The 20631-nt window shown below is 47.9% G+C and overlaps 2 protein-coding genes across 3 annotated transcripts in view; one reads left to right on the forward strand and one right to left on the reverse strand.

The window, feature by feature from the left end:
• Positions 1–20631, forward strand: part of Nplp1 (Neuropeptide-like precursor 1) — a 138096-nt gene that overhangs the window by 68461 nt on the left and 49004 nt on the right. The window lies entirely within an intron of this gene.
• Positions 11607–15676, reverse strand: LOC144118716 (uncharacterized). Its single transcript, XM_077651562.1, has 3 exons — positions 15271–15676; positions 13331–13489; positions 11607–12483 (listed from the first exon to the last, which is right to left on the reverse strand). Exons 1-3 carry the CDS (start codon positions 15625–15627, stop codon positions 11704–11706), a joined length of 1296 nt encoding a protein of 431 aa, XP_077507688.1. The 5' UTR covers positions 15628–15676; the 3' UTR covers positions 11607–11703.

Raw genomic sequence — 20631 nt, forward strand, 5'->3', positions numbered from 1 at the left:
GACAGTAAATGTGAGGCAAGTGTGGGATAGTGTAAAATACTGTTTTGAACATATTGATGGGGAATGCTGTAACAATGCGATACCTTGCAAAATCTTTCTTTTAAAATTGGTCCTGCGCTAGTACTGAGTAGTTAAGACCACCATAAAAAAACCACTAAGGTGCGTTTTTGAGAATAAACAGCAGAAAGCTAGAAGCGTCTCGAGGTGTGTCTGCGGATAGATTGATTGCTATGTGCGATCTTACGATATGCGAAAAAAATCGCGCTCTTAAACAGCTTGCCGTTGAAAAAAAATGCGCTTCTCCAAAGTTTCTTGGAATTAAGCCGCGTACTGGGTCGTCAGGGAGTAAAAATCTGTAATGAGAGAGTAAATACTCATGGGCATGCATCCAAGCGTAGCCATACGGCTACAAAGGAGAGCTACAGAGAAACCCCATAGTTAAAGAAAAATTTTACAACACCGTTCCCATTTCGAGTTTGTGATTAATTTGCCCTCGCCCTACCATACGCTAGTTGTCCCGTTAGCTCAGTAGAGCGACTGCTCCGGTGAAGCTGTGGTCTCGGGTTTCAACCCCGGGTCAGGCCGAATTTTTCTTTAACTACGAAGTTTCTGCGGAAGCTGTATAGCTTTCCTTTGTAACCGTATGGCTGCTTGGATGGATGCCAATGAGTAGTTACTTGTTTATTACAAATCAACTCCAACTTGGGGAATTCCCTTAACTTTGGGCCAAAGTCAAAATTTTTCGAAGGGGATGAGCAGTTTTATCCCTTCTCCTGAGGACTTTGTGAGCGTCATACAGGCGTCGTTTGTGACCGACAGTGCGGCTCAAAGGCAGACCCTGTGACCTTGGAACTTTCGACAAACTCTCCACATTCTAAACACAGACCCAAAATAACTCTGACAACCAGCACTCCCTTCTGCCGTCACGTCGCATCACCGTCACCATCTCAAGCAAGCTGTTGAGCATGTCACGCCTCATGGCACGCTGCCGTGGTCAGCACTTTAACCTCATTTGTCTCGGCTGAGTCAGGCATACTGTAAAACAGTGTTTTTTCTTTCTTCGCTTTTTTTTTTTGTTTTACATCCCAAAGTACAGAGCTCTCGACGTGGCCAGTTATCGTGGCCCGTGTTCCAACCGACGAGGCAAAAAAAATTAAGTAAAGCAGGAAACGAGCTAAACCGTAAGGTCAGTAAGCATCGCCGGCTCCTCGCGCAAAAATATGCGAAGCAGTGCTAAATGGTCCTCTTAACCTTACACCCGAAAAGCCTGACCGACGGACTTCTCAGCATAACGCGCGAAATGTGCAGAGTCAAACGTCAGCCTTGCTTCTGTGCACTCCGGATATTTCGGCGAAAAAAAAATAAAACCTAAAATAATATTAGCGGCCATACCATCCAGCCGCAATGCCAGTGTCGCCCACGTAGTGTGTGCGTGCGTGTGGGTGTAGGCTTGCGTGGGAGAGACATGTAGCGCCCCCTTTTCCGTCCAATTTTTACGGTATAACTTCTCCACCGGCCCATCGATGGAGCGAGACATTGCTTGGAACCTTTTGCCCCTCCGTGCGGTCTTTCTCGGAGTCTTCATCGCCGAACCACCACTCGAATTTTTCCACAGTTTTCTACTCTGCTTTTCTCGGGGTCCATTAGCGACCCCGGTGTCGCTGAGAGCCCCACTCGACGCACATTAGCCTATCGCTCTTTCGCGGGCTGCAAGTAATCACACTGTATACTGAAGCAGCTGGCCAAAGGCGGCTTGACAGATCAATGTGTAAAGAAACCTCGCGCAAGGCTTTAGAGCGTAGTTTCTTTTAGGAAAAGAAAAATGTTTAGACTCGACATTTTCTTCTTATTGACAGCTCGCTTTATAAAGTGAATGTGTGACGTCGTCCTGGCGAAACGGAAAAGAGAAGAAGAAAGATTTACCTACAAAGATAGACAGAGAGGTCGTTTTTTTTCTCGCTTGAGCGAAAGGCACATCATTAAAGTGAGCAGCTAGCCGTGATGCCGCTGTTTTGTCCCTGATTGCATATTTCAGCCATTCAGCACCTCTGCTCTATCTTGAAGCGGGAGGGAAACGGAGTGGGTGAGGATGTAAGAACCATTGAGCGCAGGCCCGCGGCACTGGAGAAGCCTTTGTGCCTGCCGGTCATTACCCCTTTTCTCTGCGTGTTTATCGGCTGCCAGAATAAAGTCAAAATTGGTAAATTTGTCCATGACGCTCGGCACCTGCTTGAATACTAGTTTGGGCTTGTTGGTTTGTACTTTTAGACCTTCAACAAAGAGTGCGAAAGAATAAGACGAATGAAAAACACCGCATCCTTCTTGAGGCCTAAAAGTTCTTCGGAAGCAATCTGATAGTTTCGGGTTTAGACGGCGGATGGCCATGGACACGCTTACGATCTGCTGTCAGAGCTTTCAGGCCTGTCAAAACTTCAAGAATTCTCTCAAGCTCAAGTTTAATTGCACGCGTTGATTATTTCCTAATATAAAAAATATTTAAAGGTTGAAGCAACGATTGAAGTCCGGAACGGACTAATAACAGTGTTCTTGTGCCCAATAAGAGCATACTGTAAGATGCTGCGCTGTCCAGCAAAACGCAGAGCCTCCAGGGGCCGGATTACGGTTGGCCTTAGCGCAGGCAAGTCCCGAAGCAAGTGGTTGAGTACAGCTTTAACGTCTTGGAAATGCACACAGTAAATGCCGGGCGCAAAGTGCATTCAGGGAGGGTAAATAAGCGAACTGTTAGAAGTGAAAGGACAAACAGGGCTTTGCCTCCTATAAATCGACTGTCGCGGAATAGAGCGTGTATACTGTGGGGAAAAGAAAGAGCCGAAAGGGGTGCGGGCTGTGACTGATCTTACAGGGATGCGCAAATAACTTACTTGGTCAGGGCAGGTGAACAAACGGACGGACGGAAGAAAAAACGAACAATTTAAAGAAAAGACAATAGAGGAAGAACGAATGAATGAACGAAAAGTTTGTAGCTCATAATGACTCGTACGTCATTTGACATTGAGCAATGAAGCAAAGATGGGGTCTATAAAGCCAGTCGAAGAGGGAATAGGAGCTAGCGCTCCTCGATTATGAGACCGGCGCTGTTGAGCTCCCCGGTGCTAACACGCGCTTGGAGAAGCTTACGATGCTAGCGTGGAGAGGCCTGTTCATGTCGACGAACAAAGGAGAAAATATTCGTACGCTGCACAGAGCAGAGAAACCATCTCAGGGTGGCGATGGGCGGACAGTGAATGAGGACGATGGAATAGCTGCATAGTCCCTTATACCACTTTCTAAGCGGTTCGTCCTAACTCTCCTACTGCGAGGCGCTGCTCGGCTGACATTTTAATCGACCAAGTTTCATGTATCGAATATTGTCCCAACTAATCACCAGCGTCACCGTTCGAACAAACGGTGTGTGGGAAGGCTACAAAAGCACGCTATCGACGCCTATTGAGTAGCTAACTCGGATGTAACCAGTGGCTGTTTATTACTTATGTAACTGCAGTGCTCAGATAGCGCGTACTGCGCAGTATGAAGCAACTCGCAGCCGAGAGTGCCGTGTAACGTGGCGTCCAGAACTAAACAGTGTTTCTTCTCTGCCTTCCCTCTTGACGGAGGGAGATATCAACACTGCTTCGCTCCGTAACTATTACTACCGCGCGGACAGATTGAAGGCAGCGTGGTGTGTGTAATGCAAGACGCGCGTCAGGATCGTGGGGTGGCAGCGTGCCCGCTGCACGTCGCACTTGTGTCCCAAGCACGCGCCGAGTGTAGCGGAGTTGTTGCGACCGCTGTGAGCTCCTTCGTGCGTGGGAACACAAAAGCGACGCCTATTGCCGATCCCGCCAGCTGGTGGTGGCAATTCGTGCCTCGGTAGACACCGAGTAAAGAAAGAAGGAAAAAAAAAGAAAGAGAGGTCTGGGGGAAGGGATGGTGGGAAGCCGAGTCGTTGCTTACGAGGCGTGTGTATGCCGCCAGGCGGCGGTGGTGGTTAGTACCAAGTGTCACAGCGCAGTCCTTTTGGCCGTCGTCGCTACCTCCCGGGAGGACGCCTCGGAGACCGCAATCTCCATTCGCTGAAGCGAGGGGAATTGCTCTCGTGCCCTGACGATTTCTTCCCGCACCGCTTTTTTCTCTTCTTCCCTTTCCTTTCTTTTCTTTCTTTCCTTCATTCTCAACCTCGCTTCATCTTCGCCATCTTTGCTTCGATATCTTCATTTGGATCTGCGTGCTTTCACGTGGCTCGCAGCCGGGCTACTGTCCGTTCACCCAGAGGTTCGTTCATTTCCCGGGCCTCCGACAAATCTTTCCCAGGACCGCATAGGAATGCCGCTACAGCGGACAGCGGCACCCGTCCTCCCACCCCTCCTTCTCTTCCTCAGCTGCTTCCATCCCCTCTTCAGCCTCTTCTCCTGTGTATATTTTTATCCCTTCGGGGATGCTGAGTGTGCTTGCGAAAGGCAGGAAATGGGAAAAAGAATAGAGCGCAGTCAGCACGGGGATTGGGATATAAGGACCGTCTTGACCGCCGTCATCTCCGGAAAGGTCGCCGTTTCTGCTACGAGGGTTGCCGGCATTCACTTACCGGCTGCCTAATTAACGGTTAATGGTTAATGGACTTTTACGTGCTAACGCAACGATGCGGGTTATGAGAGGTGAACCGTAGTGGGCGGCTGCACGGATTAACTTTGACCAGCTCGGGTTCGGTAACGCGCACTGAAACCTCAGTACTTGGTCATTTTTTGCGAGATGATACTACGTCGACAAGCGTGTCGCTTGTCTCCTAGAATGATGAGATTAATTACCGTCGACTCCTAATTGGCATTCAAGTTGGAATAGCCTGTACATTTTTTTCTTCTCAAGGAGAGACCGATATGGCGCAGTAGGCGAACATCCTTGTAGTTTTGCACCATTGCAGGCCTCGACATTTTCACCTACGCTGAACTGCGTGCTTGAACAGTATCAGTTCTGTATTCCTTTCATAAGCTTATCCACTACGGTAAATGGGACGCCTTTGTCTTTTCTCGCGAGATCGTGCGGGTTTCTGTGCGAGGTGCTGACCCCTGCTCCAGTGCCCAGTGCCATTTTGCAAAATTTTATAAAGACGAATTGAACCGACTGAAATTTTATGCAATAAAAATGTTATAGTTTCAGTTCAGTAAGGTACACTGACTGTATCTTCGACATAATGTGCGCCGCTGAGTTCGCTCTTGTTCGTTGCAACAGTTAGAATACGATCCCGATGAATTCGCATTTCGAAATTTTGTTTACAATACACTCCACGAATGACTGTTGCTGATTTTGTAGGCTTTGTTGCGAGGTGATGTTCAAAGCTCGTTATTCCTAACAGATTAAAAAAAAAGTATGGCGTGATAGCGTAGTAGTAGGTTAGGTTTCCATTCTGAGCAGTTTGACACCTTTGAACGCATTTTTCGTTTTTTCAATTGTTTCAGTTAATTAATTGATGAATTGCACACTCTAAATTTTCTCTAGCATATCAAGCGTGGCTTTTCATTCTGAACATTTCTTTGAACCCTCTTTTTGCAATTTTTCATTTCTTTAATTAAAAAATTAATTACAATGATTTCATTAACTTTTCATTGCCTATAACACAACAATCATTCATCAATCACTAGAAGCACAAATTGCCGTGATACGATTTTTTTTACACAGCCCCCGATTATTTCCGACGCGCGGTGTCGAATACTACTACGCCGACGGATTTTTGACCGAACGAGCTGTATACGCTGTCGCATAAAAAAAATGTAATGCGAACTCTCTCCGAGGTACTTACTTGATTAAAATGACACTTTCTCCGGACAGCAGTGATTGTTACCAGGGAAACATCAAAACTCTGCAGCGAATATTGACGCTCTCAGTTTGTCTATTTACGGGTGCTGAAGTTTGCCGCCCTGGGGACTTCTTTAGAGAACGTCTCGAAATTTCTCACAAAGTGCGGTCTACAGGTGAGCCTGTCAGCGTGATAATATGAAATAAATAACGAAACGTAATTGTGTAGCACGCGTCTAAACAGCTTATTTACATTTCCAACGCGCTTTGCGCGCGGTCCTATTGCGGATAACACACGCTGTCCTAAGAAACCGCGGGTGGTCTCCTTCCGCCGCTGGCTATCACGTTTTCCCGTTGTTTACACCTAGCTTGCGGCTTCCTGTTTTCCGCTGCACAGCGACGATCTGCGCTCGCCAAGTCGGCACAAAGACTATGCTAGCTTGCTTTTCCACCCAACACACCATTAGTTGCGGTGCGTCGTACTGTTTCCACGGTCACTTGCAGTCGGTACATCAGCGGAGCGTTAGAGGTTCCTCCTTCTAAACACTCTCTCTATTTTGTCTCCGGAGCGACTAACTGAATGGAACTAATTATGTTACCGCACAAAGTGTACTACACTAACAGCGGCACTAGTAACAAAGTATGATGAATTTTTTAGTGCCAAAGGCTTTGCGCTCTTGACTATAAGAGTCGTCGTATAGACCAGGCTGTCCGATTAATTTTGTACGGCGACGGGCGGGACGGTCTTCAGCACAGGCAGGCTTTTTCGAAGCATGAAATGCTTTTAGCTTCCGTTATCGGCGAATACAGGCGAACATCGTCCTGTAACTACGGCGAACCTGAAGCCGAACTTATTCGAAGCTTTCGAACTTTTCCATCAGAGCGGTGGCCAGCAGGGGGAATAAAAATTCTGCCGTCAGCAGGGTGTGAACCATTGTCGGCGCCAACAGAGCAGCTTAGTTTTCCGATCCCTCAGCGACCATCGCCGCAGCCTCTCGAGCGTCGCGTTCAAATTGGTAGCCTATCGCGCTGCGTGTTGTAAATCGCCCGTTCCTTAGCATTCATCGGTTCGTTCCACTCTTGCAAGCGCTTGGAGTCAATGGTGCTGACGCAGCTTCACGGAGCCACACGTGAAGGTGAGAAAGCGGCCGAACTTATCGCTAAGGTCTATGATGAGCGGGCGATCGCTGTAGAGCGTTAAACAGCGAAAGCAGCAATAGAGCCTGTGCGCGTAACGGTCTCGTCACGCATGAATACGACAAAATAACGAGCGAAGCCGCAGAAACCCATCTCGTATGGAAGAAAAAGAACATAATTGCGAGTCACTCCCTGATGATGGTGCACAAAACAAAATAGGCCCGTTTGGGCACTCTACAGCAGGCGCTTACAGGTATTAAGATATGCCGAGAAACCTAGCTTGCACCTCCATCCTTGTAAGCTTTGTTACAGTCATTGAAAGTATATTGCTAGGAAACTTAGATTGCATCGCTTCTTGAATGGCTGTTTCTTATTCGATTTTAGGGGCATAATAATGGACACACTTTTTCTGCGCATACTTATAAGTCCGGGATGTATGAGTGCTCTTTTGAATGAAGATTTACTTTCCAGTAAACGCTTGCGTTGTTAGCCGCCCATATATCCTTCCTGTCATCGCGCTGCCGTTTTACATTGTGAATTTCATCTTGTAGTGCATTACAAGATCAGCGAGTTGTTAACATGACAGGAATACAAAGACCAAGCTTTTGTTGTTTTGTTTAAGAGCGCTGTTTTGTCGACTGCTATTTCTAATGATAAGCAAAGGCGACTCTAGCATGATTATTACATTTTTTAAGTGATCGCAAGTGTTAAGAGAATGAGGTGGTTAATTCATAGCTCGTGCAGCGCAGTTTCCATACTGAACTCATCGCTGTGCGCTGGCAGCACGTTTGCACTGTTGAAGAGAGTACAAAAAGCACAACAGCGGTATTTACCGCAAGCCGCGTGGAAAACACCCTCGCAGAAAGCTGGCTTCGAGCCATTCATCACCGGTAACCGAACACGATCACGAAGCCTTTCGGTGTTGTGGTGTAGGTTCCGACGGAGAGACCTATAGGTTGCAATAGGAAACGGACAGACGACGGACGTCAAAGTTTTGGAAAAAAACGTCGCGCTCTGCGACACCCTATCCGATCGCTCCCACGCACAATACGAACAGCAGGATTTCCTCCCCCCCTCCCCCCCTTCAACTTCGGCAGATAATAGGGGGAAACAAATCCCCGTTTGGTTGGTTGGAAAGAATCGCGATAAAGCCTCCAAAACCTGTGCCGCTCGCAGCTTCTGCTTTAAAGGGTTTTTCACCCGCGCCCCTGGAAATGTCACCGTTAGCGGTTTGCGACAAGGGGAGTAGTTCGAAGCTCCCGAGCCTCTACCGGCCGGTAAGCATACTGAGCGCCCTCTGCCGGCACCGCCCGTCACTACGTCAAGCGCCTAACAGTCAGCAGATGACGGTAATACGTTAATATTTGCCAAGCAAGTTTTTTCGGTGCATCGCCCAGCGCTGTCCATTCATTCGTTCTTTCACCACAGCTACTTTCGAGACTTTTCGAGCACACTGTCTCGGGGAGGTCTGAGCAATACCTAAGCAAGGATTTGGTACCACTGCTCTTTATTTGCTTTTTCTCTTTAAATCATCACCTAGCTTTTCAGGGTGTCGGTGTTTGAGCCTGGTGTGTAAAAGAGGCGAACACTTTTATTGACAGAGCCGTGCATTGGACAGGTGTCGTTTAGCCACGACGCATCGACGGAAGCACAAACGTCATAACGCGACAGGGAAAATTAGGAGACGCTTCACCTGCCATAAAACTTCAGACAAGCTAGATGTTTATTTGACGTCTTCGGGAGTATAATGGGATTGCCTGAGATGCGCACTCTCAAGCTGACGTCAGTAAATTTTAGAAGGTTCATACAAAGCCAGTCAGGTTCATTTTTAAGTCTTACTGCTCGCGCACGTCTCCAACATCTGAACTAGATAATGTGGAAGTACGAAATTTCGCATCAATGCGTAAGCGGGACAGGCTGAAGTTTTTAGATTGATTCTGTAACAAAAATTTAGGAATAGATAGATGGTTACACATTCAGCCCGCTAAGCAACGCTCCACACGCTCGTTACCACACACAAAAAAAAGCCAGAAACGTTTCATCCTGTAACAGCGTATTGAAGAATTCCTTTTGGCCTCACACAGTTTCTGAAAAGGACACGTTACCCGGAAACAATGTTGGTTGTCCAACACTTTCATCATTCTTTTTGCGTACTTGCGCATAAACCGTAACTTCCATTTCCTGGCTCTCCCCCCCCCCCCCCCCCCCCAAATCGTTAGGAGGAACTATTTTCTGTGTTATTTGTTCTACAGTTTTACAGCAATACACTGTTCAGTGTCTGGTGTCATGCTTGCTGGTTTAGTTTGAAACATATTTCAAATGTCTACTATTGCCTAAGGCCTGGTATCTTAAGGCTGGCAGTACTTGTAAAATTGGTACTTGGTACAGCCGATTTTCCTTTTTTTTGCTTTTAACAATGTTTGCAGCCTATTATTTGTACCTCAACTTGAATTCTAACCGATTTTGTAACATTTTGTACCATATGTTATTGTTCAAGTTGCTTTACTTACCGATATGGGCACTACACCTGGTTGTATTATTCACCGTCCTTCCTGTTACAGTCCCTAATGGGACTTACAGTATCAATAAAAAAAAATAAATAAATTGGCGGGTGAAGTGAAAGGAAAGAAACAAAGTAACATAGGCGTCTTCCAATAAAGCGACAAGTGTCTTACTCAACGCGGAGTGTATTAGACGTTTTCAATGATAACGCGAGTATAGTTAAGTGAAAAAGTTCAGGGAACGCGGGAGCCATGAAGGAAAAAATGCATATACTGAAGCAAGAATTTGAATACGATGTACTGTCTCGAATATAAAAGTACACTACATTTTTTGCTGTACGCTAAGGCCAGAAGAAAATCCGGCTTAGATCTTTTTCGCAGTCTCTTTCTTTTAAAAACTTTTTCAGCTGGCTGTACAAATTTTTTTAACTTGCATCTCTTGCACAGAAACGAAGCTCTAAAAGGTACATTAAAATATTTGTAAAATATACAGTGCTCAATGTGCACTCTCGGTTCAAGTGCCTTGTGACAGTGAGAACGGAGAGAACTGTTTTGCGCAGGAAGAACACGAATAACTGTCTGCGCAGTTCAGACCTAGCTCTCGCGACAAAAGGTTTATCTGGCGAGTTAAATTATTATATGTCGAGCCAAAGCAGTTTGAAAGCGGTGCTCATGGCGCCAGTCTGGTCTTGTGTGTGTCGTCTCCGTCTTTTAGCGCTTTTTGCGTAAACCATGTCATGTTTGATGAAATAAACTGTCGGAAGAGATTCAAAATTTTACAATACAAGAATTTTGAAAGTACCTTTGTTGTATGGAATGTACGTAATTTGTCCAAGAATATGCATGCCGCCACATGTGCTAGTGATCCCGGCCTCGGCGGCCAAATTTCGATGGAGGCGAAATTCTAGAGGCCCGTGTGCTGTGCGATGTCAGTGCACGTTAAAGAACCCCAGGTGGTCTAAATTATTCTGGAACCCTCTACTACGGCGTCCCTCATAGCCTGAGTCGATTTGGGACGTTAAACACCCATAAACCACAAACCAAACATGTGCTAGCAGTCACAGTTGTGGGACTTTTGTTACATCCCCACGACTTCCAAGCTCAGGTCGAGTGAGGACGAGAGTTTCTCTCAATCTCGAGAGAGAGAGAGAGAGAGCAAACTTTATTAAAATGAAGCGGAAAAAAATGTATGCTGGTGTGGATGGGCCTCTTGGTACAAAAGCCCAGAGTTGAGGTATGGGACGCTGACGACGCAACATGAATCACCACTGCACTGGATGGAGGCAGAGCTTTCGGGCTGCGTATTTTTTTTTTTTTACAGACGTTGTAAATCCACGCAGGACGTTAGGCTCAGGCAGAAAGAAAAATATTAGGCGATCCTGGGCGGCTCGTTTGAATGCGTTGGCATTTTCTGTTGCTGCTGATTTTGTTGCAGCTAATGCCCATGTAGGCGGAATTGGTCATTTTCAGCATTCATAGATCGCTGGGGGTCCTCATACCACTCCTGGTCCGCGGTACAGTGGTCAACCGATGTTCCACTGCAATGGCAGATGCTGCCACAGGCGGGCTTGTGAGAGCCAGGTTGTTCTCACCAAGCAACCTCTCGCGACCAATCATTAATTTAACTACCACCTGCCATGGTAAGCAGGTTGTGATGACGTCACAGGTCCGCATACGTCACGCAACTTATCACGCGTCACACGTGTCGGTGGTCCCATTTCCCACTGCACAGACCCTTCTCATGATGACGCATTGACAATTTTACATCCTGCATTGTATCTAGAATTTGGCTTTGTCATCAAAAGAGGCTAACAAGTAGTCAGAACGTGGCCTTTATTTTAGTAAATGTTGTGAGCGATCTTATTTTGCCATGCAGATAAAAAAAAGATCCTAAGCTAGAAAACAGAATGAAAAACGGTGAGAAAATAAAAAAAAGCGGGAAGAATATGAAGACTACGAGAAGGGCCGTTTCATCTCCCCAAAAAGCGTACAAGATTCGCTAGAAGCCGAGGAAAATATATTGAAAAAATAACACCGCTTCGTTTACGCTTTCTGCCAGCGCTGACGCACCGTGGACTCAGTAAAAACTATCCTGACAACGCATCCCAGTTGTAATTTACAAGCGAGATATGACTAACCACGTGCACTAACTTTTTTAAGAAAACGCTTTTTCTTGCTCGTTTTGTTTTCATTCATTTTTCAAAAACCGGACATGTCAACGTTAGCAGAGTTCTTGGTAAAGTACTGGTCTCCTTGAAACGACAGTGTACGAGAAATTTCAAAGGCCCAGTATCTCGTCCATGTCGTCTTCGAATCGGCAGCCGTCGCTCTGACTACCGCCGCGCATCTCGGTGCAGTGCTCCAGCAGATGCTCGCAGAGTTCGCACGGCTCGATGACCAACTTCCCGCAGAACATGCAGTCCATGCCCAAGTTTTCCACGTCAACGTAATCATCTTGAAGCGACCACGGCTGCTGCGGCGGCGTCGATAGCGGCGACCGCTTTATCACTACCTCCTCGCCGACTTGGTCTTCTTCCCCGCACTCGTCTTCTAGGCTAGGGTCGTCGCTCGCCTCAACGACTTCGTCCGGTTCCTTCTTCGTGGTCGCTCCGCGGCCGTCGTCTTCCCCAGAATCCTCCGCGACTTCTTGGGCGTTACCCCGCTTCTTCCTCTCCTCTTCTTCGGCATCGTGCGTGGCCATGTGCTCGAAGAAGGTGGACGCGTAGCTGAAGCCCCGGTTGCAGACCGGGCACACGACGCTCACCTTCGGCACGTGCACCAGCTGGTGCCTCATCATGTGGTGCTTTTGCGTGAAGCAGCGGCCGCACACGGAGCACTGGTGCGGCCTCTCGCCCGAGTGCGTCAGCTCGTGGGTCTGCAGACCGGAGGACCTCTTGAAGGTCTTGCCGCAGTACTGGCACATGTTGGGCGACTCGCCGTGCTGGCTGCTCATGTGACGGCGCAGGTTGTACCGCTGGCTGAACATCTTGCGGCACACGTAGCAGCGATACGTGGACTCCGCGGGTGGTTTGGGCGGCGGGGCAGCCTCCACTTGCAACTGCAGGCGCGGAAATTTAGTGTCGGAGGAAATTAATTTGCGAAACGCCAAATGGACGGCCTCGTTAATTGCCTCCCGACGCATGCTGTACGGAGAGACGGAGGCAGGGGTAAGGGGGGAGAGAGGAAAGCTTATATATGATACAGCCATCGATGTAAATCTTTGCCCCATGAGGAGGCTAAAGGGCCGAGATATTTTGTAGTTGTTGGTGGTGCTTACTGATAAGGGCAGATTCAAAGGTAATTCTAGGAAGTGGTGGTTGTGGAGGGCAGTAATATTTGCGCAAAGCATTTCTTGGGCATCATTCGTTGATAAGTGAAGCTCCTTATGGGTTTTCTTCAAATTAAATTTCTAGTTAGGAAGGGTGCCGCCGCTTACCTTAAATTTATCCTTGCTCACTCTATCAGCGGGGTTATTATAATCAGAAAACTGTACGGAATCACCCGATCACCTCCCTGCCAATGATCTTCGCCTGGTGGCCAGTGAAAACGCGCTATGTTCTACGATAGAGGAGGAGCCTGAGCCATCTAGGTTCATATGTGCCTTGCAGTGTTCCTTCTCTGTAGTCAGGGACTACTCCATCTGAGCTACTAAGTTGTTCATCACACTGAGGAGCGAAACTGGGGGTCCGTGAGGGCCTCTGGAGAAGGCGAACAGTTCGAAATATATAATTTTTTTTTTGCCTGACTGAACTAATCACGGCAAAAATTAAAAGGCTCGGAAGTGTGGATAGTCATTGCGGATGTGACGATGCGGATTTCGAGTTTGTTCGCCACTCCTGGCCGCTGACGCGCGAGAACCATAGTTACGAGTCGATGAGGAGTATGAGGCCTTGCCCTTCACTTACTTCGAGCACGGGAGGCTGAGCGGCGTTGTTGGCGAGGAAGGCCGCTTCTTGTTCGGCGATGGAGAGAATGTCCATGTTGTGCACGTTCTGCAGATGCTTGGCCAGGAAGTGGCGACGGCCGAACGTCATGGTGCACTGCACGCACTCGAACGCCTTGCCCTGGACGCCGCACCACTCATGTTATAGGCACATGCAACGTTTAGCCACTGCCAGTTCGAACTGTAACGAGTTAGCCTTACATGGATGTCATAGATGGCCTTACATGGAGAGCACAACAGTGTGGCACGATTGGAGGATTATCACGTTAAGCTTAACCTGCTTGAAATAAAGTGCTCTAACGCGGTCTACTTCGCTAAAAGTGGGAACTAAACACACGAGCCTGGCTAACGTTTGGTTCCGCTGTCCTTCACCGTCACTTTTATCGGAGATTAAGCTGCTTAAGAAATAAGATTAAGATATAAGAATAAGATTAAGGAAGAAGATTAAGAAATGAGATTAAGAAATAAGAATAAGATTAAGGGAGAAGCTTACTGGTCTTGTGTAGCCGAAGCGAGAACAATAACCATCAAGTCACGTTAGGCTGTAGACGAAGAAATGTGTTAACAGCGTTGGACGTTTTCTGGAATCCCTGATGTCGGCTTCGCCTCGGTGACCGGTAGCTCCAGCGTTCACTTACTGGTCCGCATGATTTTTTTTTCTAGGTAAGCTTGCGTTGTAAGATCCAGGTACTGCTGTGCATGGCTCTAAAGTTATTCACTGCGCACGTAAATTACGGGCGTCGGTAAAATTCGCCGAGAACATCAATCGTCCCACGGATCAAAGACAGAATAATTAACAACACTACCCGCGTCCCGACCATCCATAAACTGGAGGAATATTTTCAAGGAATTTGGAAGCAACCGTTTCGTGTCTCCCATCATCGCCCAGCTCATACGCTCATTTTAGAACGGATCGGCCGTTGATGCAGAAAGTGAGAAAATGGTAGTTTTAGTTGATGATGACGTCGAATATGGACGAGGGAAGACTTAGGCAAAGAGCGCTATGTCACAAGGTATTTTTTTTTGTACAGAAGGGGGGGGGGGGTAATCGGAGGTAATCAACGCAGATTTGAACAAATGTTCAAATCTGTGTTGATTACCTCCGAAAAGCTGCATGAAAGTTAAAATGTTCTCCTTGTTAGGCTGCTAGGCTGTGGCTGACAATACTGGCTATTTCTCCAGCCTCATTACTGAGTATCCAGCCAAACTTCACTGGAGGACACATTGTTTCTTTTTTATCGTGTCACTTGAACATCCCACTCATTTGGCGCAGTACTACAGCTGTGCTTTGCGAAGGGCACTGTTTAAAATCTGCGCAACATCGCCATGAACCTCGCACGTGGTTGTAGCTCCGCAAACCTCAGTTACGTAAAAGCAGTAATATCTGCACCTTACAAATGTTATATTTTTTTGTTTTCAAGAACGCTGCAGTAAGGGTACCAAGGTACGCAGGTCAGCCTAACTGCTAAGTGCCCATTTGGTGAGTAAGTATCGATTCTTGGTTTTAAAGCCTGAAAAGTTGGAACCAGTATACATTCAACAGTAGCAGTATACGGCGTTCCGTGCCGCGGCAGCATGACACAAAATGACCTCTGTCCTTTTAATTGTGTGTAATTATTATAATCTTCACCAAACGAGCTAATTACAGGGCACAGGCCTCTCTCAAAGATAATTTCCCCTTTCGTGTATCCTGCCTCGCATTATATCACTTGTATTTCTTGACGTTTTCGCTCAGAAAGCAGTGGCAGTGGGGTTTTGCCATAGAAAACTCGTCCTTTGTGAAAGAGGGAGGCAGCGCCCTCCCACCGCCCCTTCCTTTCTCCAAATAAGCCCCTGCACGAGGGGCGGAAGCCATTAGCTGTGCAGAGCCTCAGAGACCCGCAGCTGCGCAACACAGCCTACCTGGGCGGCGTGGATGCGCATGTGCTTGTCGCGGTGCTCCTTCTGTCGAAAGTGGCGCAAGCAGAAGCTGCACGGATAGGGCTTCTCCCCCGTGTGGATGCGGAGGTGCTTGTGCAGGGTGGTGCGGTTTGCGAGCACCTTGTGGCAGATGCCGCACCTCACGCGGGCCCTCGACACCGTGGGAGACCTCTCGAACGCGGAAACCATGTCGTTGAAGTCTCCGCTTTTGGAGCGGTCGTCGATTTCGTCGGAGTCGTCCTCTCGGTCAGCAGCGTCGTCGGGGAGAGGGGACATTTCGGCGTCGCCAAAATCGCTGAGAGGCTCTTGCTTCACGACGAATGGCGCCGCTGATGTCATGCTGAAGTAGGGCTACTAGATGAGTCAATAGGTACGAGCTCGTCCTGCAAGACGCCTGCAGACAAACATGCAATGTACGAATTTGTGGCCTGGGTAATAGAGGCGCATATCAAAGCGATAGAACAGGAATTAAAGAATCTGTTGGAAGCAGTGGAACGCATAGAAGGTTAAAAAAAAACTAAGGTATCTTGAAGGCGGTCGTCTGCTGAGCACTTCGTGTACTTTGCTTTTGAACCTGAATTTGCATGTGTACCTTGCTCTGCTGGTGATTGCAGAAGCTTGTGACAGCTGCCATTTTAGGTGTGCAAGTAAAATCCCGAAACCGCTTTTTTTTACCCTACACAGACACTAAAGTTGGTGGCATCAAACAATGTCTAACAATCACACGACTCACCGTTGTGCATTTCAAGCAACAAAATTTCGCAGTGGTCTACCGGTTAAATGTCCCAAATCGCGTCAGTGCCGGAGGCTGCTAAACAAGTGTAAAAGCAAAAGCCAGTGCTGATGCTTTCGAATAACGACCTTAAATGGAAACAATGCACTTCTACATATATGCTCCTAACTCGAGTGACCACACAACCAGAATACACTGTCATGCCATTTAAGTGAATAAAATGCCTACACCGATTCCTCACTATCAGCAGCACTGGATAACAGCGACCTCTCTCATTGGTCTCAAATTAGCCCCGTCCACCGCCAGTTGTGGCAGCCATATCCTTGCATATTTCCTCATCTCATGTAAGCCCACGTGAATCTATGCCTCTACCTGCTACGTTTACGCTTTCTTGGAATCAATTCCACGCCGACTTTATGCCACGGCAAATTCCTGGTAGGCGTTGTAGCTCGTTGAAGGCATGCGCATCGCTTTAGACTTTGAGTGATTTGCATATTTAACTTCAGTACTGCGATAGCTGAACATGAGTCTTTGTACAGGGTAAGCGACACCAGTGTTGAGGCTGTATTCTGTAACAAAAACCTACAGCGTGCGCATGCTGGCCAAAACGAATACTACACAGTAAGGCCTGAGCCACAACGGATAAGAAGACAGAGGAGTGCAGGCTCACGAAGATATGCCATCTGTGATCACGTGGTATGGGTGGGCGGTGAGAGTGTCGCATAGAATTATAGGAGACGGAGAGTATGTGGTATAACGCAGCTCTTTCTATCACTGCTTTGGAGGAAGGTGGGAAATCGGGGAGCTTGTATCCCTTCGTGGACATGGTGAGAGATGCACAGCACGAAATGCACAAGGCGCATCGGGGGAACAGCATACGAGCAATCGCTCCCGTTGCCCCTGTCTTGTTTTCTGCTCCCACCACGCTCTCTGCCTATTACCACCACTAACTAGACCAAACCACTGCGCTAAACTAATATTTTATCAATAATTTTTGCACATGTTGTCGTCATCGCGTCTGGAAACGATGTTTCCTTTCTCGGCGCTTAGTAAATGTATGCGGTCAGCCTTCAGTGGTTATTAGCCGCAGCCACCGACTTAACACCTCGTGCAGTTGTCGCGCGATGAACAGCAAACGCTGCGACCGAAGTGTACTACATCGCTGAAGCGACACACGTCCCTCTTCTGGAGCCGGAGGAACATCTCTAGGCGAGAGGGAAGCCATGACACGACTTACCCCCGGTTCCTTGTGACTCGGATCGGTGGCGAGGGAAGGGAGGACCGCTCCGCAGAGAAGCACCAGGGAAGTGGCGGGTGCACGGGTACAGCCTACGCTGCCTCGGCTTCGCTTCGATCTCTTCACGCTTTGGTGCCGCGTGCCCGCGGGGCGCGCCCCTCCCCATTTTTTGTCCTCTTCAGCTGCCCGCCCAGACATCCCGTGACGCGTATGAGCGTGGAAGAAGAGCATTGTGCAGCGGCACCGTTGGGCATGCAGATCTCATCGGGACCACAAGGCGCGCGACCGTATCCAATCCAGGAGCTTCCGGAATCGGTTTGACGTAAGCCGTGTCACTGCGTAACACCGAAGCGAATCGGATGCGTTATTTTTCCGAAAATTTGTGAAGAGAGTGAAATGGCGAAAGATTTTTGTTCAGCATAGCCATCATCATCATCGGCCAGCTTTCGTCGAATCAGCTTTGTCCAACGCCGGCCACGGCTGCCGCGTCCCGGCGAATTTCCTGATGTCGTCTACTCGCCTCCGCACGCGGACTTCAGAAAAACACAGGCCACGCTTTTGAAAAGGATCCACATCCGATTCATTCAAAGCCCCTACTGATTATCCTTAATCACAAATGGAAAATATAACCCCGCATGTCAAAAATTGCTATTCAAAGGAATTGGCAACACAAGGTCATATTCTTTGGGGATGTGAGGGAAAGGTTCACCCCGCACGCTTCTGCCAGCTGCCTCTGAGGAAAGCTCGAACCAAGTGCTAATGAAGCAGGAACGGACAACTCAGGAAGCTCTGGATAGCGGGGCTTGGAGGTCACCCTTGTATGGGGATTACACTGAGGTCCAGTCGGCTACGGTCGGCGAGTTCTTGGCAATAAATGTTGTTTCTGTCTCTCTTCCATGTCGTTCTTGACCGCTCCCCCCCCCCCTTTAAATCTAATCTGTTACCCTAGTAATCCTAAGGTGATCTCCGCTGCCCTAGATTCATCCGTTCCCTGGTCTATATTATCAATATAACGAGGTAAGGTCTGAGTCTTTCCCTTATCTCGTCTTGTCCTCGTCTCGAAGTCGTCTCGTCTATAGCTTCCTTACCACCGACCAAGATATTTGGCATGATGCTCACGGTAGCCGCATTGCCATTGCAGCCCAGCGCGACTTGCGCTTTGTCAGTTCTCCTTGTTTTAGACGGTGCAGAAAACTTCGAACTTTCGGGTCTTTAAGTGCGCCCCTTGAGGGTTCACGCACTTCTTCGTGCGACACTCCTTACATAGCTGCTTCGCTGGCGCATTTATTTGCGTTCTTGCTACGCTGCATGCAAGCCACGTATTAAAGATGGCTGCTCGGCAGAGTCGAACACGAGAATCGAGAAAGTGGTCTCGTGTGTTGCGTGCTGCGAAGATATCAATGTGCAGTCGAACGTGTCTAAAGGTTGCTTTACACGGAAAGAAATCCCCTTGGGTATTTTCCCTACCGCTCTCTACCGCGGCAGCTGGGGCACGCCCGAGATAGCAGAGTCCGTAATTTTCTTCTTTCACCTGAGGCGTGGTAAAATCACGTGCCTCGGATTCGCAAGCGTAGATGAATGGGCGCGAGGTCCTCAGCTCTGCTATAGACAAAAAATAGTTGAGGGAGGGTACGCAAGTCGTGTTTTAAGGTTTAAAAAGCAGCAGAGGTTCGAGTAGGCTAGGTTCGTCTCACCGAGAGCTTACAAATGAGGTGAATTCAAGCGTGAATAAAGAACTCTCGATAGTCTATATCTGGCGGTACGTGTTTATTTAGTTTTCTCTTGATAAGACGCCACAATTAAACTGATTAAATTGCTCATATGAGCGGCGTTAGTCTCGGTTGTGGACAGCCGAGGTGCTCAGACTTAGACAGTTGGCCGGCTTCCTCTTTGTTCAGGATCTTCTGCCTCCCCACGCTTGAATCCGACGGGTACTCTAGGGGACAAAGCGGAAAAAAAAAATTTCGAACTTTTCCACCGCTCCCCTTGGCGAAGCTGTTCTAAATCACTTTAACCGGCAAATGAATGCGGTTGCTTTAAATAGCCAGCGTTTATTGTGTGTCAGGAGAGGTGCGTCTATATCTGGAGACGCGCCGATTGCATTCAGCGTCGTGCCAGCCACGACCTTTCAGATGCAACAACAAAAAAAGGTTTATTGATTCAACAGCTCAGTGTACGGCTCCTCGTCATGGGAACGTTTCGAAACTAGCGCCGGACCTGGCTTGATGATAGACCTGTAGTAATGAGCGACCAAAATAGCACCTCTGAGCGGTCACTCTGTGCTATAATAGGGGCAGGTATAAATAGTTACTCTGGCTTTCTTTATTTTTGGAGACAGCAGATATGGTAAGTGAAAGTGAGAGACAAGCGAGGAATGTGAGGAATGCTCGTGAACTATTTAGAAAACCGGGCTTTCTCCAACGTTCGCCAAAACGAATTATCCACTTCATGAGCAGTTAAACTGCGAGAAAAGGTGACTGTCTTTTGACGCCACAGCGTCCACACGCCAAGGCATTACAGCAAGGTTCGGCGTCTACCGCGTTGCAAAACTGAACACGAACACCATGATCCACCCATTGGTGACTACAGGAAGCGCTTAAGAGACTATAGGATGCCCCTACGAGTTATATACCGTCCCGGAAAATTTTCTGAACGCGTAACAGAACCATACATACTAAATGCGTAATGTTTAGCTTCTGTTGTCTCTTTCAACTCTAAATCCGTCCTACATTTTCTGTCGACTTCTGCCTTCTGTCTCCGAGAGCATCGCCCCTCTTGCCAAACTTTCCATCCTGGTCACCACCATCGTTGCCGCGCCAAAAAAAAAAAGACAAAGACGGCCTTGCAAGAGATGTCCCGCTCCAACAGAGGACAACAACGGCCGTGCGCTCGCACCGGGATTGTAGGCACCATTGCCGGCTAGGCTTCACACATTAAAGCCCTCTTTACATCACCCGTCCTTGACTTCATTCTGTGGTTGCCAGCATGTAGTCCACTGTAAGCACCTAGACCGCATCTGGAGGGGTTAGCCATGGCAACCATGTTCTTACTACTAAAGGTCAGTGTTGATGGCGCTCCCTCTTTCCCAGTGCCGGGAGCACTTTTACGTCATCATGACGCGATATACAAGCTTTGAACAAGGAAGGATATCGTACTTTTGCGCTCCGTTTGTGAGCATTACACGATAAACAAGACCATGTAACTTGTTTGAATTGTGTATCCCGTTCGTTCTTTTCGTCATTACGCAGGTACCGGCAAGATACGGCTGTCATGCACTTTCTTTAGGAATGTCAGCAAATTGTTATTCATAACCTTGGAACGCATAACAAATGCGTTACGACCTAATGATATTCTGCTGATCATTTCTTCATCG

The sequence above is a fragment of the Amblyomma americanum genome, chromosome 2 (genome assembly GCF_052857255.1).
Source record: "Amblyomma americanum isolate KBUSLIRL-KWMA chromosome 2, ASM5285725v1, whole genome shotgun sequence".
NCBI classification, from domain to species: Eukaryota; Metazoa; Arthropoda; class Arachnida; order Ixodida; family Ixodidae; genus Amblyomma; species Amblyomma americanum.

What these genes read in the sequence shown, in the direction of transcription:
- LOC144118716 (XM_077651562.1), bottom strand. Translation starts at nt 15,627, where the DNA reads ATGACATCAGCGGCGCCATTCGTCGTGAAGCAAGAGCCTCTCAGCGAT. An exon ending in TGCGCATCCACGCCGCCCAG is followed by an intron (nt 13,490 to 15,270) that starts GTAGGCTGTGTT and finishes TGCGGCGTCCAG; the next exon opens with GGCAAGGCGTTCGAGTGCGT. An exon ending in CTCAGCCTCCCGTGCTCGAA is followed by an intron (nt 12,484 to 13,330) that starts GTAAGTGAAGGG and finishes CCGCGCCTGCAG; the next exon opens with TTGCAAGTGGAGGCTGCCCC.